Raw genomic sequence first — 23,651 nt, 5'->3', positions numbered from 1 at the left:
GACACATGACCATATTGTTCCAATATAGCAAATGTCAGCTTTATGTAGCCTACCCATAGGATGGACATCCTAGACTAGAAAGTTTAGGACAGTTTTAGCTAGTAGCCTAGCCTGTAATTTGGCCACGGTTTTTTCTAACCTTCTCTTCTGGACTTGATCATATTGCAGGAAGTCACTTCCTGCACATCAGCTGTTTGACTGTATATTATGGTCGTGCTGCAGTGATACGATCTGATCGCCTTTTCCTCCCAAGCCGGGCATCATGACAAGCCGGCGGTGGAATGAAAACTTAGCATTTTTTACTGTACTCTACGTTTTGTCAGTAACAGTGAAGTGCTCCAGTGATAATGTGCTCCTCAACCGATATGAAGGTAAGAATCGGTACGTAAAATGTGGAGTTATGTTAGTAAAATGAACGAGGATATCGAAGTGTTTAAGAGTCCCAATGCTGTTCGCAGTCAGTTATCACTGTAGCAGAGTATGAATGGCAATGTGCGTTGTTGAGTGATATAGCAGTAGGCTTAAGAGATCTGCAAAGTACGTGTACGAATGTAAACACAATCCTTATTTCAGACGCTCACAGAAGCCAAGCTCTCAATCATAGTATCTAGTGCGCGTTTGCAAAAACAACTCTGTGAGACAGTGTTATTGTTCTGCAAAGATGCTGACTACCCTGCATCTTTCCTTTTCTAATCACGACTTTGCTAATTAGAAACTATTCGCATTGACGAAGTTAAATCGGTGCATTTAAGCTTCAGTGGATGTTTTATCATCAGTATGAATTAGACGCCAGCGCACAATGCGGTGTGGTACTCATTAAACTGTAAAGTGTAAACAGTTATTCCGCAGCAAGTACACTTATTTAATGTCGAACAATACTGAACAATATGAACACAGAGTACACAGTAAACATGCACTGTATACTATATGCAGCTCGTGCGTATGAAGACTCTGCTAATTGTGTGTGTGTGTGTGTGTGTGTGTGTGTGTGTGTGAGTGAGTGAGTGGGCAACCTATTGTTACGGACACGTATGGAAATGTATCTGTGCAAAGAAGTGCAAAATGAAAATGACTGCCCTGGGTAAAACCTATTTGTAGTTCTGCATACACAATGAGTGTAACAATTAGTCTGCTGAGATCAGTGTGAGTGCTGTGAGCTTTGAGCATGCTGTGTATCTGTGGATAATTTGCGGGCAGCGATACGAGATTTGAAGTGCGGGAGGACAATGCATAGAAATAAAAATAGAGAACAATTTCGGAAAATATGACACAGCAGGGGTTGCATTGCCATAGCAATTAAAGCAGAAGCAAAGGCCTTATCAGACGCTACCCATTTATATACACATCTCGCACGTTTTATTTTGTTTGTTTTCTTTGTTCAATTTTCACCTGGATGTGTCATAATAATGCACCTGGCAGGGTGTTAAGTTGATCAGCATACCTCGCTGTGTTCTCACGTGTATTTATATAGCTCCATCACTTTGTTACATAGTTTATGTCACAGCATTAGTGTGGAAAGCAAAATTGCTTCAGTAAATCAAGTTTACAGCCTGTCCAGACAGCCGCCCAGTTTGACCATTACAAGATATCATTTTATGTTCTTAGATTGCAGCCCTATTATGACACATTATGTTTATAGTATAATTAAGAAAAGTTAGTATTAATGTGCAGAAGGGAAAAATAACAGCTTTAAATTAGGGCTTAAAGTAAGATTAAAATCAAGTAATTATTTTTGCAGTGAAACACAACTTTGAACATGTTTTTATGACATGTTTTTATCTTCTTTTTATGACTTACATGAATTTGTTACAGTCTTATAGACAGATTTACTGGCAACAGAATCTTTCCTTGGGCTGCAGTGCATTAAGATGTTCACGGTCATTAGTCTCACTGGTCATCAAATCTATTTCAGAATGAATTATGCTATAATGCCCTTTTCTGTTAATGGCTGCAACAATTTTGTTTGAAATTAGTTGTCAGTTCAACTAATTATTATTAGACTTGTGGGTAATTCTTATATTGAACGCTAAGAAAATGGAACTAATCTAATATGCAAGGCTTTCTATAATCAGACTCTTTAGAGCTAGGACTGGACTGGCTCATTTTGCTTCATTAGACCTGGATCCAGACAAGCTTGCCTTTCATTTCCCCATTCTAGCTCAGCCTGCTACCAGTATTATTGGTTCAGGCCTCCATAAAAGGAAGAAATGGTGAACTGTGTTATATCACAACTGCCTCTGAAACTATGGGTCAAGACCCAAGGCCGCATAACTGCGTGGGGTTTGTTGCAGGTTGGGAGGGTGAATTTATTAAAAAATAATTAGTGCTGCCAGGAAATTAAGAATCCTCTACATGCTGTCTCTGTGTCAGCATGTTTCTTGTTTGTGTGTCTACTTGAATTGCATTTACTGTACTATATCAGATTATCAGGGAGGTCTTTTAAGCAAGTCTTTATCAGAAACATGTGTCAATATGCCAGGCGTTATGGTGTGCCCGTCCTCTCGAGCTCCAAGAAATTGGGCCTGAATGCTGATAGTACCACTGTTTTCTGAGCAGCTCAGCTGTAAGCAAAGCTGACAGTAAATCTTGTCAATGAATTTTCAGAGAACAACTGGCTGACAAGGCATAGCCTTGAAGAAAAAATATAATGACAAGTTTCCCTCTTGTGGGTTTATAAAAGCAAACAACAATTCTCAGCAGTGATCACAAGGTGTGAACAGCGGTGAGGCTCTGAGCGATGAAAGCTTAAAAGCGAACAAACTAAGGAGACATTTAGATAGCTACCAAGCACCCACGGCTCAATTACAAAACCCTGCCGTTTTTGAGTTGCTGTCACTTCTGCGGCTTAATCCAGTTTTGAAAGGACGGACTCAAAGAGGAGTTTGAAATGAGGACAAAGAGTAAGGTAACTTCCTCCTGTGCTTCTAGTGAATTCCTTTTGATCAGGACATTGGGGGAGGGGGAGGGACATTTAGGACCCTTGTGTGATCACCAGTTGGTATGTCATTGAGGAATTGAAGGTATGTGTGAAACAGGCTTTTCAACTATGTTACTTGTGTACCCTAATTAGCATGTCAATGAGCAAACACGGTATGTGGCTTTCTTACACTGGGTGATGCCTCAGACCAGCGCATTTCCTTCAAGAGTTTGTTGCATTTGTTTCCCTGCCCGACAGAGAAAATAACATATGCACTCGACTGAGGGGTACATTGGTTAATGGTTATTAAATATGAAGATCAACCATTTCTGCCCTGTCCCCAAACCATTCCCACCATTGGAGGGGGAGGGGGGAGAGCTGAGATCTTGTGAGAAAACAGCCATTACTTCACCGGCACACCGTTATCACCTCCACTTTTAGGAAGGGGTAAGTGATTTAAAGTAAGAGTAGCCTTAGGACGCCTTCACTCCTGATATGTGTAGCTGTCATCATATTTTGGAGGTAAGGACGAGGTGGCAACTTGCATTGCTTTACAGTACAACTCCCTGAGGCACAATGGGTCATTGGCTTTTACGAGAAGTCAAGTCTACACGTTGAGAACAAAATAAACACTTGTGGAAGTGAGACTACTTTCTCGCTTTCACCTTTACAATCCGGGATGAATGCGAGAGGTCAATGGCAGCACAGACGTGAGCCATCTTTCATCTTTGGATAATGAGACGTACCTTTTCTGCCGCTCTCACACGGATACTAAGCGTGTTTCCCTGTCATGTTCTCTGATTGGTTCAGTGTGTTGATTTGGGGAGAATGACCACACAGCTGGTGAGAATGTGATCAGCTAGTACGGGTCATATGGTGTATTTTCCAGTCGTCTGGTTGTCAATAATTGCCTGAATATATTTTGTCCCTTGTATTATAGTTTATGCATGGCTAGCCAGAGTAATTTATTGAAACAGGACTCTTTTGTTGAAAAAAGTCATTTTGTGAAATGTTTATTTTGTATGCATAATGAAATGAAATGTGAGTCCGTCAGGATGAAAAAGAAAAACAATTGGATTACATCTCCTTAGGGGTGAGGGATGGGATTAGCCCTGGAGGTGGAGTCTAGCATTCTGATTGAAAAGCACCATCTGAAGAGATTACACACGCACCCACGGAGGGGCCTGAAAACAAATGGCCGGAAAGCCTCCCGAGTCAACAAGCCATGTATCAGATGTAGGAAGAGTCCAATATGAATAAGGACCAGTGAACTGTGAGACTTATGAGACAGCAGGTCTCTCATTTACCTTTGTTTATAATGTAGAGAAGTCATGTGGGATAACAGTAGTTATTGCTGCAGGCTCGAATTAATAGGACAAAACATAAGGCATGAGTGACATAAACAATACAAAACTATGCTATAAAACTAGTCTGTTTGCAAGTGCTTTTCATCAGCTGAAGGTTGAAGGTTCTGAGGGTTTCTACAAACCAATTCCACAGTTTTCACTGACACAATGAATCCCACTTTGCATGATCAAAGTGTGTAGTATTATGTAGTGCTTCTGCCAGAGAGTTTGTCCTTGCTGTTGTTGCATTTGGCATGCTTTGCAGGGCTTTAGGCTAGAGTATACTTGTGACAATTTCTTTGTAAAAATGCACTTTTGATTGATTTGTTTGATTGTTCAGGAGTGTACTAGGGGATGTAAAAATGTATCCTTTGTATATTATTCTTTAAATTTCTTTTTTCAATTGCCAATATCAGTTTTGAATAACCCCATTTTAGAAATTAGATCTTTCACATTCAATTTACTGACATAAATTTGATGAATAAACATTTTTTGACTGCACCAGAAAAAAAGCAGGGAGTCTATGGTTGGAGAAAGCAGAATAAAAAAATGCATTTGGATGAAGTTTAGAGAAGATTGCTTCATTTTGAGTGGTTACATCTGTGATGAAAGAGAGCCATAGACATTTCTTCACTGCAACTGTGATGCAAAACCATGGGTCTTAAACTTTGATTATGCCTTGAACACAAGCCGTGGTTTCTGAGTGGCCCAGTGGAACGTAATGCAAATTTACCTGAGATACGTACTCTATAGTTCACTATGGAATTATTGGAGTCAAGGGAAATTAGGGAGTTGTAATGCGTGTCACACTTTAGGATTACAATTAGCCCCGAGCCACAGTACATCAATTATCAAGCCTGCTGTTTTCTTCACATTGAGCTGCAGTCTGCATGAAAGGTGCTATACAAATAAAGCTAATATTATGATTATTTTTTAGATTGGTCAGAGGACTTTCATTTTTTAAAATTACATTTTAACTTCTCATCATCTAATGTACTGACTTTGGTGTGAAATAATAAATGTATGTTATTCCCTGATAGTTAAATTAATTCCTGTATTCTACCGTTGAGATATGCGGTGTTATTTCTGTAACAAAATAAAGTTTCAAATATTCAAATAGACAACACAGATAAGTTCAACAAAGCCGTGGTACTTATTTTGTTGACAAATGGGATTTCCCAAACCTCCTAAAGTGGAAAAGATGAACCAAATCATGCAGAGTGAATACTTGCTTTGCATGCATGTAGCCAGTAATGAATGGGACCAGTGACCAATTTTCTGAGACCGTATATTTTATCAGTAAGACAAGTGTGTTGTGTGAAAAGTACCCCTCGTTATTTTTTTAATTAAAATGATTTATTGGAGGAATTCAAATGTATCTTTCCACATAATGTAAGTGGTGCAGACTACAGTACTTTAGGAAGATGCTTTCAGCTTAATTTGTTTTCCAGCCTCTCCAGGTGAGTGATAGAATGCAAAAATACCACACTTTCTCATTAGTCCCAGTTCAGGGAAATATGAGGCCCATTTTAATTCTGTTGTGCAAGTGCTTTTAAAGTACAGACTGTTATACTGGGACATATAAAATAATCTATTTACCACAGTCTCGCACAGCTATGACTGTCTACTGTTTGTTGATCTCGGGATGGATCTAATGAACATTCATGTTCTCGTAAGTTCATGCAGCTCTGTTTCCGCATCTGGCCAGTGCATTTTTGCCTTGCTGCTGCATGGTTGCTATACTGTTGGTCTTTACTCCATGGCTCTCTTGTTGCCTCTTTAAAGACAGTTAATGGAAAATCGTGCTGCAAAGTGGTTATTGGTCATTGAAGAAAACTTGGGCTGAGAGCAAAAACCCAGGCACCGACTGTGATTCTTGAAAGTTTCTGACTTATTAGAAATGGACTCGCAGCTTGGGGGTACTCATAAGAACCCTTAAGCACCATACACAGCACAAACTCCATTAGCAGTTAAGCTGATTTATGTTTTGATTGTGCACCCATTGAATTTCAATTAGAATCGTTGCAAAATTTTGCAGCTATAACTGAGGCTAAAAGAGGGAAAATGCTTTGGGTGTTTAAAACTAAGCTCTGATAAGCTCTGACAGATAGCAGAGCTTGGTACCAGATTTTTAAACCCTGCTGTTGGTGAGGGGTGGGGAGGTGATCAGTGCCTAAATGTGCAGTGCAGTGTAAGATTAGACACCGTGCAAGCGTCTAATCTAGTAATTTAATCTTCTGGAGTCTTTTTAAGAAAAAGTTATGGAGTGGGGGAAGTCCACCCTCCATTTAAAGGTTTTCACTTTGCTGAGAAATGCAGAAAGCAGAGAGTGTTACAGATGGGATATGGGATTGGAGTGTCATGGCCGGGAATAGAACTTTGTTTGTGTGTATGAGAGTCAACTGTCCAACTGACTGCATGTCTCACTATCCAACTGTCTACTGTCCAACTGACTGCATGTCTCACTGTCCAACTGTCTACCGTCCAACTGACTGCATGTCTCACTGTCCAACTGTATACCGTCCAACTGACTGCATGTCTCACTGTCCAATTGTCTACTGTCCAACTGACTGCATGTCCCACTGTCCAACTCTCTACTGTCCAACTGTCTCACCCCTTCTGAATCTTAGGAAAACACCACCACCACCTCCTTACCCCACCCCCTTAGAAGCCCCTAAACTGAGGAAACAGCTCTACTCCAGATCCACAAGATGAAGGGTTCAAAGTGCAGGTCATTTCACCCTCTTCCTTCAAACGTACCATCAAGAAAAGCTTTGTTTTGCTTGTTGAGCTCTGCTTTCTGTGGGGTTCTTATTGTCCTAATTAGGCTACCCCTTATCTTTGACTAACAAGCTGACTGGAAGCGCATGCTAAGCAGAAGAGAAACTAAGCTGAGTGATGCATTGCGTTTCTATGGGCACATATTTGCACTTTGTCTTTGAAACGGGAATGGTGCCCCAGTTGGTTCCCCATTGCTCTCTTCAGACTTCTGCTTGCTTTCTTTCCTAATGCTTAGGAGATACAGATACATTTTATTTTCAGAGCTAATACAGGAGACTGTTACTGGAGTCTCCAAATGGATATCTTGCCCTGCCCTGGGAGTCCCTGGAGAAGCTATGCACACAAAGATGTCTGCTTCTTGTCCTTCCTTGTGGGTCAGAGGGGCCAGCCATAGCTTCCTGATAGTGCAAGAGATGAGCGCTTGAGGGTCTGTGGAATGCACATGGAGCAACAGCAGGCTAAGTGGCACAGCATGCCTCGCTCTGGAAAAGACATTGGGAGAAAAAGGCCTTCTCCTTTTCGTGTTTGACCGAGGCCGCGGGCCCTTTGGGACCCCTGAGGGCCAGGGGTCGCTGGGCATCTCTGGGCGGCTGGTCTGGGTCCACGTCCTTACCTGCCTGGTTTTGGCTAACTGCTCCAGTGGTGCCACTATGTTGTCTCACCGCAGATGTGTTGTCTCAGCATAACACAGTGGGGCTTCCTGCTTGCCTCCTTTGCCCTCCACACTCATGAGGTAGTCCGTTCCAGATGGGCCGTCATCTGTTTTTGTGAGACTGATATCTTGGAAGTTGCTGAGATAAGTTGACATTTTTGGCTTGACCCAGAGTACAATGTCTGTACTTTTTTATTTATTCATTTTATTTATTAGAATGCCTGTACTGAAACACCACGCTCTCCATTCTTTTGCAGTACTGTAGCTTTTTTTCAAACAGAACACTAGCTACGGTAGACGCGTATCTTGTTTAGCCACCCTTGATAATTTGCCTATTTTTATTGGAACAATGTTTTGTGTATACAGTATTTGTATTCTGGATTTTTGCATTGTTTCATACCGTAATAATATTCAAGTTCTCTCACATTCATGTCAAAACAAAGAAGCCATCCAAAATATTCTTAAAGTACTTTCTCAAGTAGAAAGTCAAGTAAACAGAACAGCAGCTTGTACACAACAGGAAGAACTTGCTTTGTCATCGGGAACTGACTTCATGAGATCAGTGTTGCAGTAACAACATCAACACCAACATTGAAACCAATGTGACCTGCTTACCTATACCCTCCTACTACAGTCCACAAATCCCAAGATATCGCTCCATGTGTTGACCGGGCTGAAATTTTAGTGTGTACATTATGGCTGTATAGTATACGTATCTAGGTTAGTGTGCATATGAGGGGGTGGGGCAGGAAATAAAGACCCTGCAGTATGCTTTTTCCAGAACATTCCTGGTTAGAAGGTCTCGGCACAACTGGGGCTTTTCGCTTTGAGTTTGCGTTCGTGCCAGCCGTGCGTGCTTCCCATGGGCCTGTCAGAAGCCGTTGGGTTTCTGCTAAATGAATGCCTTTTTGGGCTTTTCAGATTAAAGGCTTTTTCACACCATTCTCGTTCCGAGGTCTGACAGGCGGTGACCGGGGTGATGAAGGATCTGGCGTCCTGCCAGCGGGCGTGTCATCCGCACAGAGGACGCGCTGGACATAAGGGCCAGTCTTGGCAGGGTCACCCTCCAGGATCAGCGTCCTGTCACCCACTTCTAACTGCAATCTGAACCCTGTCACAGCAGCGGAGGATGAGATGCCCTTGTAACAGAAGTTAGAGAGAGAAAGAGAGGTAGTGGGAGTGCCTCTTTTCTAGAATTTTCCTCAGCTGCCAGTGGAGGGTGCAGTTTGGCAGAAGTCTTTGGCAGGAGGTTACATCACTCTTCTATTTTTAAAGTCATGGGGGCTTTCTTGAAAGATTAATGCGTTTTACTTAGACATGTCATGGATGTGCTTGGATTGGGCCAGCATGCTACTGTTAGAGCCCTTGAATTTTATATATAGTGGACACACACACACACACACACACACACACTTGGGTAAGCCTGTGACCCTGTTGGGCGGTGCTGGAAGGGTGTGTGATGAGTGAGCAGCATTGGAGTTCCATTTCCTGTTCTCCAAAGTGGCCCTTAACCTGACGTTTCCACAGCTGCCCCCGAGGAATGGGGGATGCATAGGGCCCCGGACCCCTGAGGGGCGGGTGGGGGGAGGGCAGGCACCGCAACGATGCCTCTCTGAGGATCCCTTCCCCCCTGGGCTGCAGCTCATGTTACCATTATCTCACCCCCTCCTGCCCCTGGGACTGCCCACTGCTTATACGTAATCTTCCCTTACTGCCCGGTTTTGGAGTTGGCCTCTCGGATACCAAGCTGATTTGAAGCATAGTCATGGGGCACAGTGGTGAGGGGGGGTGGGACAGCCGAGAGCAGGCGAGGTGAGCCCCCCCAACCCCCCCTGCCCCGGCAGATTTCCCCCAGCATGCATCACCCACTGCCAATTTATCTCTTACAGGAAGCCCAGTCATAACTGAACTTTGACTTGTGGTTGATGTTCCCCTCTGACTGGCAACCTTGCAGTATCAGTGTCCTTGAAATTAGAACTACAGCACAAACCATACCCTTTCCAGTGACCGAGCACAGTGAATTCTTCACCTCCTTCCCCCAGGGATGTGGGGAGCCGGACATGTCTGTGAGGTGGCAGAGATTTTGAGCGGGACGCGTTTGTCCTCCGCATCTGTTTGTGCTGGTAAAGTTTGGCTCCTCTTGGTGCCAAGGGATTTGAAATGCTCACACGGGGAAGTACAATGATTTTGTACTTAATTATTTATGCAGCCAACAGCATTGTTTTGCGCTAGGAGGTATACAGTGTGTCTTAGACCTACATTAATAATACATTCGCTCTTTATAGAAGCCACAAAAGTTAACTGCAGTAATCACTGCGAACTCCCAAAAAAATAATATATGAGCTGCATGCACTGTAGAAAATTGTCTGTCTGAAAGTGCCTTTCATGAGTAATTTTAACAGATTCTTTTATTACTCAAACCGTGTCCCTGGACATTTTTTTTCTTCTTCCTTTTTGTAAGTGTGAATTATATGTTTGGCCTATTCAAAGAGAGCTTCTTTTGATAATTTTTTTAGCTTTTACCCTAAAACATCAATTGTACCTTCAAAGGGTTTAATAGGCAAACCTTAATTTATGCTGAGAAGCGATCAGTCCATTTCAGACGCGTTGGCATTTGAGAACAATGGCACCGCCAGGACTCGTTGTAATGAACCTGCCTCAAAATTGTGAGCAGATTTGTTCTGCCTTTTCGAGCACAAGGGGACGGACTCCACACATAATGAATGTCAAAGTCTTTTAGGCAGGCAGTATCTTACAAAGTGTTTAACTTGTGCTGTAAGTAATGACAAGCATCGTCCATTGTGGTAAATTAGCCAGACTGAGAGAGCACCTACAGCATTTCACCCAAGAGGCTAATATACCCCATCTCTGTTCTACTTTATTCTCTCTGTGCCATTTCTTTTGATATAGCATAAAATGTGTATATTGCCTGTCTTTTGTGTCGTCCCTGCTATTTCATTATGAGAAGACTTATCCCCAAGGTTTTTGAGCTGGTGGTCGTCCTTAGATAAGGAGTCTGAAATTTTCCAGTTCGGATTCTCTCCCTCCCTCCCACCCCCACTCCCACCCAAATTCCTTTGGTCTTTAATGGTTTTTTTCTGTTGAGATCTTTTACTGTCAGAGCTGTTGCGGAGATACTAATGGTGCCATTTTTCACATTTAGTCAAATGGACTTCTAGTGACCTTGTGGCAGCACAAAATGACTTCAGAGAGCAGACAAGTCACTCTGCTGGCTGGTAATGTGACATGAGTCTCTTTATAAAGAGGCACTAATACCTGTATTGGCCTTCAGCCAGACACCCTCCCCCCCTCCCCTACTCTGTTCTTCTGCTGCTCCACACTGCTGAGAGTGCCTCTTATTAAACGGGATGAAAGGCTATGTGTTACACTTGTGGGGAAAAAACATACTTATGAATTAGCAATATTTTTGGATTCCATATAGGCTCAAATGTTGTCGGTTGCGAAGCAGACTCTTGAGTTTAATAAAGCATCATAGTTGCTTCGTCTCCTGTTGGGGGCCGTGGGATAGGGTCATTACAGTGGTACTTGCCAGCAATGAAATATGGGAGGTTCTATTTGCAATTCTCGTTACCTCCCTTTCAAGACTGCAGGCCTGTGAGAATAATTATGTGGCTCCTATATCCAAGAATGAAGATAAACTGTATATTGAGGTAGTGAGGAGAAAGGAAGCCACATACAGTGCAATTTGTCCCTCTGTGTTCCTGTCCCTCCCCCCACACACAGCACAACAGAAGCAAGTGCGCACACAAGCATATACACACATACCTGCACACACATACACACCTACACGCACACACACACACGCAAATACATTCACACTGATCGCAGGCCAGATTGCCTTTGTGATTTAGGTTCTATAAGCGGCAAGAATTGTCCTCCTCACCAGGAAGTAGTGGCAGAATTGAGCCAAGTTTCAGTGCAGAAAGCTTTATTAAAAACTCTGTTTACACTTTGTTTTATGCTCCTCATAAAAAAGCCATTGGGTGCTGGCATTAGGTTTACTGCAGACTTATAGCAGTCTGTGGCTTCTACAGCAGGCCAATCACAAAGGTTGCTGACTCTTCTCAACCTCACTTTTCATGCTTTACTAAAATTATCCAAATTCGTGGAAAATTAGGCTGTCAAATCAATGTCAGACAGCGGTTAATGTTCACCCTCGTTACAAAATTTACAACGGAGAATGAAAGGTTTTTAATGCATGGCGCTGAGAAAACCACCCATTGGTTTTTTGGTCTTTGATGAGTTATAAATGCGCTACTGTCATTGTGTGTCTCGTTTTTGGAGTGTGTCAGAATTGAGGCACAGGGAAAGAGGAGAGAACTGGCTGTGCTGCTGAGACAAACTTGTAAAAGAACGACAAACGCTGTCAGGCCAAACCTTGCTGCTGCTGACCTGGTTATTCCAGGCAGCTCAGCTCAGGTGTGAGTGATGATCTTCTGTCTGAGGAGTGCTGCTCTGCCATCGGGAAGTTTCAGTGCTGTTTATCACTGCTCCAGATATCTCTCTCCCTCCCGCCTTCCCTTTCTCCCTCACTCGCTCTCGCTCAATTCAATTAAATAATGCTTTATTGACATGACTGTATGCAAACAGTATTGCCAAAGCAATTAACAATGGCACATAAAGTGTAGTATTAAAACACTGGTATATGTATATGTATCAGTGCTGTTTATCAGTGCTCCAGATATCTCTCTCTCTCTCTCTTTCTCTCTCTCTTCCTTTCTGTCTGTTTCTATTACACACACGCACGCACACAGACTTACACACCCAATGGTGCATGGTCCCCTTCGCATCCCGATCCAGCAGCTTTACATGAAGTTGTTTTTGAAGCTAGGTATGGTCTCTTCTGAGCATGTTTAGCAATGACCCAAGGAGACCACACCTTGACTAGTGCAGCTGGACAGACAAGCGGGTGCTGGACAATAAGCCAGCTATGAAAAAGGAGTCGATCCCAGCCATCCCCGAAAGCACAGAAGGACAGATTGGAGGGGTGAAATTTATTTTAACAGTCTCACAACTGTGCTCTCACACTAAGTAGAATCATCAGGAAAGAAATGGAGGCCCCTCAACCCTTTTTATTCCAGTCTTCCGCTGTAGTCGAGATCCACCGCCATGAACGTTAGACACCCTTTGGCCTTTCACATAGCAGCATAATGATATATTCTCTGCGCACTCAGTCTCACGTCCCAAATACACACCCGCATGCATGCACTTTTTGGAAACGGTGAGTCAGAGTCTCACACAAAGAAAAGTAGACAGAGGGACTGCTGGGCTTTATCCCAAAATAAAGAGCTGACGGCAAAGACAAAATGAACACCAAGATGCTGTTCAGATGCAGTTTTAATTAATATGGGCCCTAATATTACTTTACTGCTTGATGAGTAATGGGTACTGCCTTTGGGCTAAGCTGCTGTGGAAATCTCTAAATGATAATGCGGGTTTGGGTCCTCTGGTGGCCTGTGGTTGCTTCTTGGAGCGGAGAAGCCGGCAGGATGGCACAGACAGTTTGCACCTGGAACCACTTGCGGACAGTGTACATGCCTCAGAGGAGCTTAACGCCGGGGTTTTTGCTTCTTGGAGAGTAGAGTCTATCTGGGTGGTATTGTCTCTTTCAGGTTTAGATTCGGTGAGGGGAGGGATTGGGCCACAAGAAGCCAGCAGGATGGTACAGACAGTTGTCATCTGGGACCACTTGCACAGAGTGTACATGCCTAAGATGAGCTTAACGGCAGGGTCTTTGCTTCTTGGAGAGTATAGTCTGTCTGGGTGGTATTGTCTCTTTCAGGTTTAGACTCAGTGTGGGGAAAGGATTGGGCTAGAGGTAGCCAGCAGAATGGCACAGACTTGCATACAGTGTAAATTCCTGGGATGAGCTTAGCAGCAGGGCCCTGCTTTTCCTTCTTATCGCGTATCTTGTTCAGGCTTTGATAGTCACGTAATCATCATCGAGACGGCTCGAACTCCGCCGCGAAGCCCTCAAACTCCTTTCCGCTCAACAGTATGCAAATCAAACCTGCTGTGGACTATAAAAGACGTAGTCTAGTGGAAAAATGAAGATGGTTTCCACGGAGATTGAAAATCTCAGCGTTTGATGCTGGAGGTGGTTGGTTAATTAGCTTCGCAGTGTTCTTCGTTTTACTGCAGGGAAGATCCTGCGGGGGCCTGAAAGCTCGATACAGGAGTGAGGTTGGGCGTTAGGAATGTGTTGGGGAAAGGCTATATGCATATCTGCTTTTCTCTGCATACACATATGTGTTTTAAATGCTTATGTTTTGTCCTGTGTGTTCATGTTTGCATACATATATACTGTCTATTCCATATGCATATATTGTGTGCAACTATTGTTGTCTTAAATGTGCTTTGTAAATACAATGTAATTATACCCTTTATTTTGTTACAAATACAATATTGGCTCTACATTAGTTCTAGGGTGACCAGGTCAAAATTGTTCAGTCGCAGGACAGCAGAACTGCTTTTGCGGGACAATGCGGGACACATGGGAGAGGGAAATAATAATAACGGACGTAACGGAGACAACGGGCCCTAAAGTACATCAGTAATGCACATTGTCATATCAGAATAATCAGATGATACACTGTTGTGTACATTTTCATCATATAACATAGCAATATATCGATATCGATTCGCCCTATACCAGTATCGAATCGTATTGGTATCGAATCAAATACATTGTTGCATCTTGAACCGTTGCTTTTAAAACAAGCTTGTAAATTAACTGTTCTTACCTGATTCAGTGCTTGAAATTGTATTTCTTGTTGGAACGGGCAGCATCTAGCAGGGCCTTCCCTTTTAGCACATGGGTGTAAAACTCCTGGCATGTGCAGCTGTAGTTCATCTTCACTTGTATTTCGCTTTTGATGAGCTCAACACTGCAGCGGTTCCTTTGTTCGGTCCAGGCCCCCACCATCAATGAAAACAGTCTCTCGACAAAAGCGTTGGTGACCGGGATGCTTAATGCGAAGGATACCAAAGTAGTCATGTTTGGCGCAATTGCGTGTTTGAGCAGTGCTGTCCAGTTTGTTGTGACAGGATCTCTTGTCGCTGCGACTTCTCTCACCCGTGGCAACAGAACTCAGAACTCATCGTAAAACTGGTCCATGTCCAGTTTGCTGCTCATGTTAAGAGCTTCAGCTGCTTCGCAAAGTTCTTGGAAGCTGAATTCTGTCTTGAGACCCAAGCATGAGATCTGTTTCAGGTAATTCTGATCAGAAAAATCAAACCATTTGTTTAGGTAAGCGAGTGCTCTCTGATAGAACATTAGAAAGTCCTGTTCGATCGCAGCAGTCTGTGCGGTAGGAAACCTCTGCAGGAGAGCGCTGGTCTGGAATCCAAAAAAACGGTCCTTTGACCTTTGTTCAAGTTTCAGTCTTAGATTGGTCATGAGCTCGAAAAGCTCACAGACAGTTGTCTCATTCCCCTCAACTTCAAGTACTGCGTCGTAAAAAAGCTTTAAGCTATTCTGAAAAAACATCAGGTATGCCTGCAGTTCACAGGGCACTCCCTCGCCATCCTCGTCATTTGCGAAAAACTTCCAAAGTGTTGTTGGACTGCTGTCTTCTCCAAGGGACAAAAAGTAACTTTTGACAGCAGGCCAGCAGTCGTGAAGCCGTTTGACAGCTGGCCACAAACTGAGCCACCGTGTTGGTATGTGTCTGTAAAGCGTCATGTACTCCTCATCCACAAAATCAAAAATGTCCTTCAGTTCTTGGACACGTTTAGCGGATGCTGAAAAGTGGTTGTATATTTTCGTGACTACGCTCTCGATGTCCACTTTAAGCTTGTCACCTGAATTCCTCCCACAATTATGCAGAATGTGGGCCACGCAGTTGGCTTTGATGATTGCACCATTCTTGTCTTTTAACTTTTTATACACAGATAATTCACGCTGGCGTTATCTGCCGAGTATGCAGAGACCCGTTCTAACCCCAGGTTGCTCTCCTCGAGCCTCGAAACGACCTGGTTAAATATCGCGTCGGAGTCTTCCTTGTGGTCATCGTAAAAGTCCAACAATTTGTTCTGCACGCCAAGCTCTGGGGTGTAAAATCGCACTGCTAGTGGGAATAGCTTGGTAGTGCCGTGGTTTGACACATCAGACGCAATTGAGAAAAATGGAAGAGAATCTGGTTTGTCTGCAACCATTGGTGTATTTAAGTGTTTCAAGCATGTCTCCACGGATGCAGGTGCAAGTACATCGGTAACGATAGCTGCGCTCTTGGTGCGTCCGCACGCTAGTTTCTTAGCTATCTCTGAATCGGGGAACATGACAGGGGAAAGTTTAGATCCACAATCGCCAGATCTATATGATAAGCCATGCTGCACTTTATGGTAGACACTGGTCACCTCAGCCGCTGTGACTTTATCTGTGTTGCTGTCTTTAGGTTTTGAGAAAAAGCTTGTCATACTAGTGTTAGTATTCCTTTGCTGTGCATTTTTTTTGTGAGCCTCACCATCGCCATGCCTCTTAACGTCCCCCTCTCCTCCATGGGTGATGGTGAAACTCCGGCGGCAAATCCTGCACTCGCCCTTTTGGGGATCGTCTGAAGCAGATCTCAGCCGCGTATATCTCCTCTCCCAGTCTCTGTTGTATGAGCAGAGTCTTTTTTTCTTAGGAGTTTCCTCCATTTTCTTGTTTTGCTAGCTAAACTTTATTTTCAGCTGTCTTCTCCACATAAAAACGACGCACCACGCCACGGCTGCGCATGCACATTGATTTTTGACAGATGCACGCGTTATCAAAAAATGTTTTTAACCAATGACGTCTCCCCAATAACAACTAGCTGCATCCGGGTCCAGCTGAGCTAGGCTTGCCTAGTCTTGTTTAAATATAAGAGGGTAAGTGGAGCGAGGCATTAAAGGAACTACATATTTTTTTTTTTGACCATGATTTTTGAAATGCGGGACATTGCTCTGTTCATGCGGGACGCGGGACAAACGTTCCATTTTCGGGACTGTCCCGTGAAATGCCTGGTGGTCACCCTAATTAGTTCATTAGTCTACCCAGTTAGATAAAGCATTACCCCTTTCCTCCTGAACTGTCTGTATTAAAATGCTTAAGACATCTACAATGATCATGTACATAAGTAAAGATTATGTGTCCTACTCATTAGTCGTAATATGTGATTTATGTCCTATGCAGGGAACAGTCTGCATCCACCCGAGCAGCAAAGCACCATGGGAAAACTGGAACGCTATGAGACAACAGTACCTTTCCTGCTGCTGAGAGGAGAGCAGAGACCTGCCAGCCTCCTGCAATCCATGGTAACCACCTGCAACTTCTACACTCATTACTCGCTTATTTGCTGTGCCCTTTCGGACACCGGGCTCTATCGGGCTCACAAAATGAGTTTTCAAAGGTGAGCGCTCATGAGCCCTTACTTCTTAGCTGACTGACAACATAATCAACAAGTTGGGGACTGGGCATCGTGGGAATTCTCCTTTACTTACCTGATAGCTCTCTTTCTGTAAGGAACACCACTGCTACACATTGAGTGCACACTCAGAGTTATATCCCTCTTCCCGCTGCAAAGTATTCGAATATGAAACAAACAACTGTATGAAATAAAAACAGGAAAGGTTCTGATCAGATAAGTATTATAAATATCTTTGTTTAAAATGTGGAAATTAGATTCATAACTCAAAGTTGAGGACATACAGCTATAGTAGCTATATTTAATGCCCCACCCTCTCTCTGTCTAGACTCCAGGGGTTGAAACGTGCATTTGGATGGGGTTAAACTCCCTCTGTCATAGTGTGCTCATAAGTTTTGGTTTTATTGCTAAAATAGTAAAAACCAATGGTTATAATGGTATGCACATTTTTGGTGTTAAAAGTTCACAGAAATCTTTGCAAACTTGAACTTGCTGTAGGTTCACAAGGCAGAATCCGTGGTCTGAGGACTGAGCTGGGATGTACAATTAAGTGCACAGAAACATTAATACGATTGACATTCAGGATCCTCTGCTGTGGAACGGGCTTACAGGCACTCCCAGAAATTCTCAAAAAGCCAACTATGTTTTCCAGAACACTTAGCACAGTCAGTGGATCCTTTTTCCTGGTTAAATGAAGCAGGGGAAAAGGCAATGGGGCAAAAAGAAAGTTTAACTCAGTGAGTTTTTTTGTGATTACATTATGGGCCTCATATTATAACATCCCTTTTAATGAGCACATACCAGCGGACATAAAGGTCACAGCAAAATGCTTTATTAATTATTATCAAAGGAATGGGATATATTATGTCTGAAATATAAATTCACCTAACAGAATCTTACCCAGGAGAATGTGCTGCTAAATACAGAAAATAGAATCAGAAAAGGTTTCTTTTCCCTTCATTTTGATAATAGAGTGAAGCCCAGAGAAAATAATAGGACACCATGTAACCCATGGGTGGGCCTGTACAATCGGGCTATCGATGAACAGAAAGCCGAAAAGCCGGAGAAAGCCGGTTCTGCTGCTTGGCCAGCTATTACAGACAGCAAACAAACACATATAAAACCCAAGTACCCTCTTATGGCATGGCATGAAGATTTGTTACAGTATATAGATAAACAGCATTCCAGGACAAAAACATAGTAGAAAGGCTAATACAAGACTGATTACATGCTTTCATAAGAGGGTTAAGAGCTTAAACTAAGAAACGGCAATGCATATCTAAATTAGAGCAGAAAAATATGGTTTTAGCTGGTCTTATGTGTTTCATCCTACTCAGCCTTTTCGGCTGGATCAGCTTTAATGTGTTTAGTTTAATGCTGTGCAATTTGGGAGCAGTGAGCTGATGAGATAGTCTTGGACACTGGTGGTGGGCTGAGGTCAGTCCTCCCCTCCCTGCCATTATCCTAGCCCAAACATCTGATTAACATCATCTTTCAAAGCTGATGGTGCTTTGCAGTTGTTTGTTTAATGCAGTTTAATGCTCAGTGTGGTTGTCTTGTTCTAGTTTGTTTGCCTTAATTTAATGTTCAATACTGTAGGGTAGTTGGCAACTTGCCAGTTGAATGTGCACTAATTGTTTATGGGTCAGTGGCGTAGTGTCTGGAGATGTGGCATTGAGGACCTTTCCAGCACTTATATTGTGTGTATGTGTGTGTGTGTGTGTGTGTGTGTATCTGTGTGTGCACTGTGTTTACTTGTGTGTGTGTGTGTGTGTGTGTGGGAGGATTTCCCTGCCATGCCCCCTCCCTGTATTCTTTACACACTTCTTTACAGACACATAACTGTAGAGTGTGTGAAGTCTGAAGTTTGGGCATGTTTAAATTCTCATGGAACTGAAGTATAAAATCTATCCGTCTGGGCTCTTGCACTGAGAACACTGAGGATCTATCGCAGCAGCAGTTATTAAATAAAGAAACACTGAACAGAAAGGATTATTTTGAGCTGCTGTGAAAATACTACAAATCTGGACACGGTTACCTCCTCATAAAATAATCAACCATAGTGGCCAAAAATGTAGTGACATTCCAATACAAAATAAATAACAATTTTGATGAAAATCAGTCGCTAATAAGTGTCCAAAATGCTGGTCTTACTGCTAAGGAGAACTTATTTGTGATAATACATTGTATTAAAAAAGCTGTCCATCAGGTGGCCAATATTGGTCTGTTTTGATTTCAGAGCCACCCTGCATCTGTGAAGTTACTGATTGAAGCTGAAGGTGAACAGCTGGTCCTAGCTCTGGAAAAAAATGAGTAAGTTTTCCTAATTACTTTCATTACACAAACAGGGCATTTGAAATGTTGGATTACAAATCAGTGACATATGTGATGCCTTGGGCAACAGCAGAGGTTGTGGCCAAGCGCACAGTTCTGATGGAAAACCCTTTGTTTTAGACCAAGAGGCAATCATGTTTTTCGACCGCGGATGTACACTTCAAAGATAATAGTGCTTGAATACAAAAATAACCTGGCATTGCTGGAGAAAAGTGATGATTTTTGCCTTGTTGTTCTCTTACATTTTTCACTGCACACCAACTGTCACAAATCCGCAGTAGGAAATAGTGTGATGTATGCTAGTGCAATCAGTCTCAGCAGAAAGGAAGGTGCTGGGTTCAACTCAGACAGAGTCCCGCGGAGCACCTTTTAGGTAATGGAACATTTCTGTCCAACTCTTAGAGAACTCAACAGCTCCAGACAAAGATTCAGACAAAGCATATCCCCTGTGACCCAGTAGTGTTGAATAAAAAGCATTCGGTCATGTGTGAATGTGTTGCTGACCCCTTGCGACAACCGAAGCCCCCACTCTCTTTCCCTCACCGTGCCCCCTCCCTTTGTGCAGAACAGAGTCTGTTGATGTGCGGACTGTTGTATTGTTGTATGGGACCCGCAATGACATGGACACCCACAGTGAAATTGCCACCCTCGAATGTCCAGCCCTACCGCTCTCTCCAGAGCTCTCTAATTTCCTACCGTAAATGGGCAAGCGCTGTTTCACTAGGATTTACCTCGCTGACAGACTTGGGTGAATGCGTGGGGGTGGTGGGGTGGTGGGATGGCTTTAATGAGGGATATATGGGAGGCAGGCCCTGCTCACCCCCACAGTGGCTGTGAGGCATGAAATGGCCACCTCTACACCTCCCACATACCTTTGCTGCAAGGGGGGCCGTTACTGGATATTTCCCAGCATGCACTTTGAGCTGTATGGCAGTGGAGTGATTTGACACCTAGACTGAGGGAGAGGGAGTATAAAAGCCAGAAACATATGGCAGGTTGTAAAGCTCTCATAAGCAGCAGAACAAATTATTAATAAAACCTGCCATAAATATACACGTGATATTGCAGTATATAGGTTTTGTAAAGATGGTCCAGTCAGGCTTCCATTTTTCTCCCTGAACATCTGCACTGATTCAAATTGTGAATTGAAATGTAATATTTTGTGGAATTAATTTATGTTAAGAGTTTATGACCGCTTTTATGTTTGGCGTCAAATTGACCCCAACAGTTTAAATAAACGCAAAATTATTGCAAAATAAACATTTTGACACTTTGTTTGTTGCCTTCGTATTGTCTTCCAAATGACTAGCCTTTTATCCAGAAATATTTAATAGGAAAAATCTGTGAGAGCCTCATTTTACAGTCTGAGGTAGTGAGGCACCTGTATTAGAAAGTGCCACCAGAATAATCCGCAAAAAAAAAAAAGATTGTATATTTTATGACATTTTATACAGTTACAGAGGGTCAAAATAGGCCCATACAACACATGCAAAGTTGGCACAGGACTTCTGAAAACATAGCATTATGTTTATTGCATGTTTATGATGCATTGTATGATGATACAGTCTGAAAAATGGTTAACTGGTTTTTAAGAGATGTCAAACTCTGAATGGGGTCAACTTGACATCAAACATAATAGGAGGGTTAGCTGTACTTCAAAGGTTGTCTTAGCAATTATATGCAAAGGCTTGCGGCGTTATCACACAATGGTATCAGATCTCACAGAAGGAAGGAGTGGGGCCAGAATTTGAGGAGGGGAGAGTGCTGTTTTACGCCTCCAGAGTTTGCCATGGATGGGGTACAAGACTACAAGAAATCATGGCAGTTGAAGGGAAGATGACAAGACTTAATTGGGAAACTGATCTGTGGTCCAACCATCAGGTCAGGGCCTTGGCCAAAGCGGAATCAGCAGATGAAGCTGTTTACGTTGTGAAATTGAGAGTTCCCCAGAAAAGGAGACCTGTGTAAAATCAATATCCAAGTAACACTTCAGCTGCACTGAGCTTCCAAGTAATGTGTTACATTTATAAGACAGGATAAGGAAACATTGGCACGGATGCCCATTTCTGTTTTTTCCCATTTTCTCTGACAATATTTGACCCTTGAGAACAGCACACTTGCAAGTCTCATTCCCTCAGCCCCCCCTCCTCTCCAAGCCATTAGATTTTCATCTGAATTGCTGGCTGATAGATGAATGTGGCTCTGTCCTTTGGTTCATTGGTTCAAAGTTTGTGTTTTGAGATTTAGAGCAAATCTGGATGTTCCCACAGTGTACATAAGCACACTGGCCCTTTACATTTTATTTCCAGATCTTTCTTTACAAAGGCTTTAGTGATCAATCATACATGGGAAATAATAGGAACCTCCACTTCTCTATTCCCACACACTGTTTGAAGATGGATATGATTACTGTTAACAACATCCAAACGAGCCTAGAACTGCCAAGCCAAGCAATCCAAGCCAAGGTTAAATGTATTGGCCACAGCAAGCACGTCTAGCAAGTACAACTCTTCGGGATGGGAACAGAACGATGGGGAAACGTTCCTGCTACCAAGGTGATATAATTTACCTTCTGGCTGTAAGAGTTCTATTGGCTTTGTAAATATAATGTGCACCTTTGTTGTTTGGAAGCCTTGGTTCCATGGGATTAATATGATGTATAGCGTGTAATTTCCTTCATGCCAACAGGACCGGTGTGATTTGATTATTCCACAGATTTCTGCAACAATTGGTAGCCTGAGGTGAATTGTGCTACAGAAGTCCTCATGTTCTGAAAAGGGAGGGGTGCTAATAGGTCAGCGGGACCACCTGGCCAGTAACTATGGGAACCATAGCCAAATTGAGCTCATCCAAGCCCTGGCAGGATTAAGCCAATTGTGTCCTCCTGCGGTGGCTCCTATTTGACTAATCTACTGTTTAGTCCTGATGCAAACCAGTCATGATGATGCAAGCCAGCGATGAGTTGGTCATAGTGCTGCGCCCACATTTGTGATGAGAGCTTTTATTGAACAAGTATCGTGGGAGCCCAGTAGATTTTCCCGACATTAAGATCTACGTCCTTTAATCAGTATATTTAGAGTAGTTACCATGTTAGACATCATTTGCCAAGAACAGTACTGAGCTCATCGGTTATGCAAACACACAGGGGTAAAGACATACCATAACATCCAAAGAGATGCATATCTAGTAGTGAAATGCCAGGTTATATCGTTTTTGTGCTTATTTGTGCATATTTTGAAAGGGAATATATTTTTCACATCATGAAGAAGAAAGGGTGAGTACAGCATTGGTAGACTTCAGAGAGCCAGGGATGTAAGCCCCTGAGAGAAAGCTATTAACTGCTGGTAAACTTCAGATAGCCCAAGGCTGTTTGCTCCAGAGAGGCAGATATCTCAGTGCCAGAACCAGGAGTGACACAAGGGAAGGACTGCAGGCTGAGAATATGGCCAGAGTGGAGATTGTTGGCAAGCCAGCCCCGTAAGCCCTGATGAACACCAGTTGTGAAAACACTGCCAGACACTTGAGGAAAAAAAGTTTTCAAATGAAATGATTAAAAACAACTGGAACCAAGAACATGTGTTTTTTTTTCCCTGTTCAGCATTTATTTTTGCAAAACAAAATTTCACGTTTACGGACATGAGGATCTCTTTTCACGAGTGACATGGATGGGAAACCACACGCAGTTTGAAATGAAACATTCATACACAAGAGGTTGACCCATCCTCTTGCTAAAGCAAACATTGTTATGATTAACATCTGTGAACACGGGCTTGCATATGGAACATCTTTTATCAATGTAGAAGTTTGGCTGCATTAGTGCTCCTGACTGCGCAAACATGATACGATGGACGGCCGGCTAATGTAATAAGTAACAAGTAATAAGTAACTTTGGTGTACGTGTAGGCCAGGGCTGCGTGGTTTCATGTGGGAGAGTGAGTATCTGATTTATCATTTCAACGGGCCCTTTGAGACTAAGTGGAAGTGTGAAACAGATCAATAACATGGCCTCATAAGTATCATGCCGGTCAATTTCAGTGTGCGAAGAGCAGACATGGAGCAAATGCTCGCTTTGATCTTTAAAGGCCTGGTTTGACCTTGGTTTTTTTATTTAATTTTTAACCTGCACACATCCAGACTTATCCAGAAGAGTTTTCTGCTCGCCTGTGTGCAGAGAGGGTCCTCTCCCCTGCCTCTACCTTAATGGAGTGGTCACG

At 42.9% G+C, this 23,651-nt stretch overlaps 1 protein-coding gene across 1 annotated transcript in view; it reads left to right on the top strand.

The window, feature by feature from the left end:
• Positions 1 to 23,651, top strand: part of LOC133122485 (disintegrin and metalloproteinase domain-containing protein 12) — a 97,731-nt gene continuing 74,080 nt past the window's right edge. The window contains exons 1-3 of the mRNA XM_061232472.1: positions 1 to 371; positions 16,872 to 16,993; positions 19,343 to 19,416. Of these exons, the coding sequence (XP_061088456.1) occupies positions 263 to 371; positions 16,872 to 16,993; positions 19,343 to 19,416 (305 nt within the window). The 5' untranslated portion in view covers positions 1 to 262. The remainder of the gene's footprint in view (positions 372 to 16,871; positions 16,994 to 19,342; positions 19,417 to 23,651) is intronic.

The sequence above is a fragment of the Conger conger genome, chromosome 2, assembly GCF_963514075.1.
Source record: "Conger conger chromosome 2, fConCon1.1, whole genome shotgun sequence".
In the NCBI taxonomy this organism is placed as follows: domain Eukaryota; kingdom Metazoa; phylum Chordata; class Actinopteri; order Anguilliformes; family Congridae; genus Conger; species Conger conger.
The sequence above is the reverse complement of the archived record's forward strand: the minus strand, read 5'-3'. Positions and strand labels throughout refer to the sequence as shown.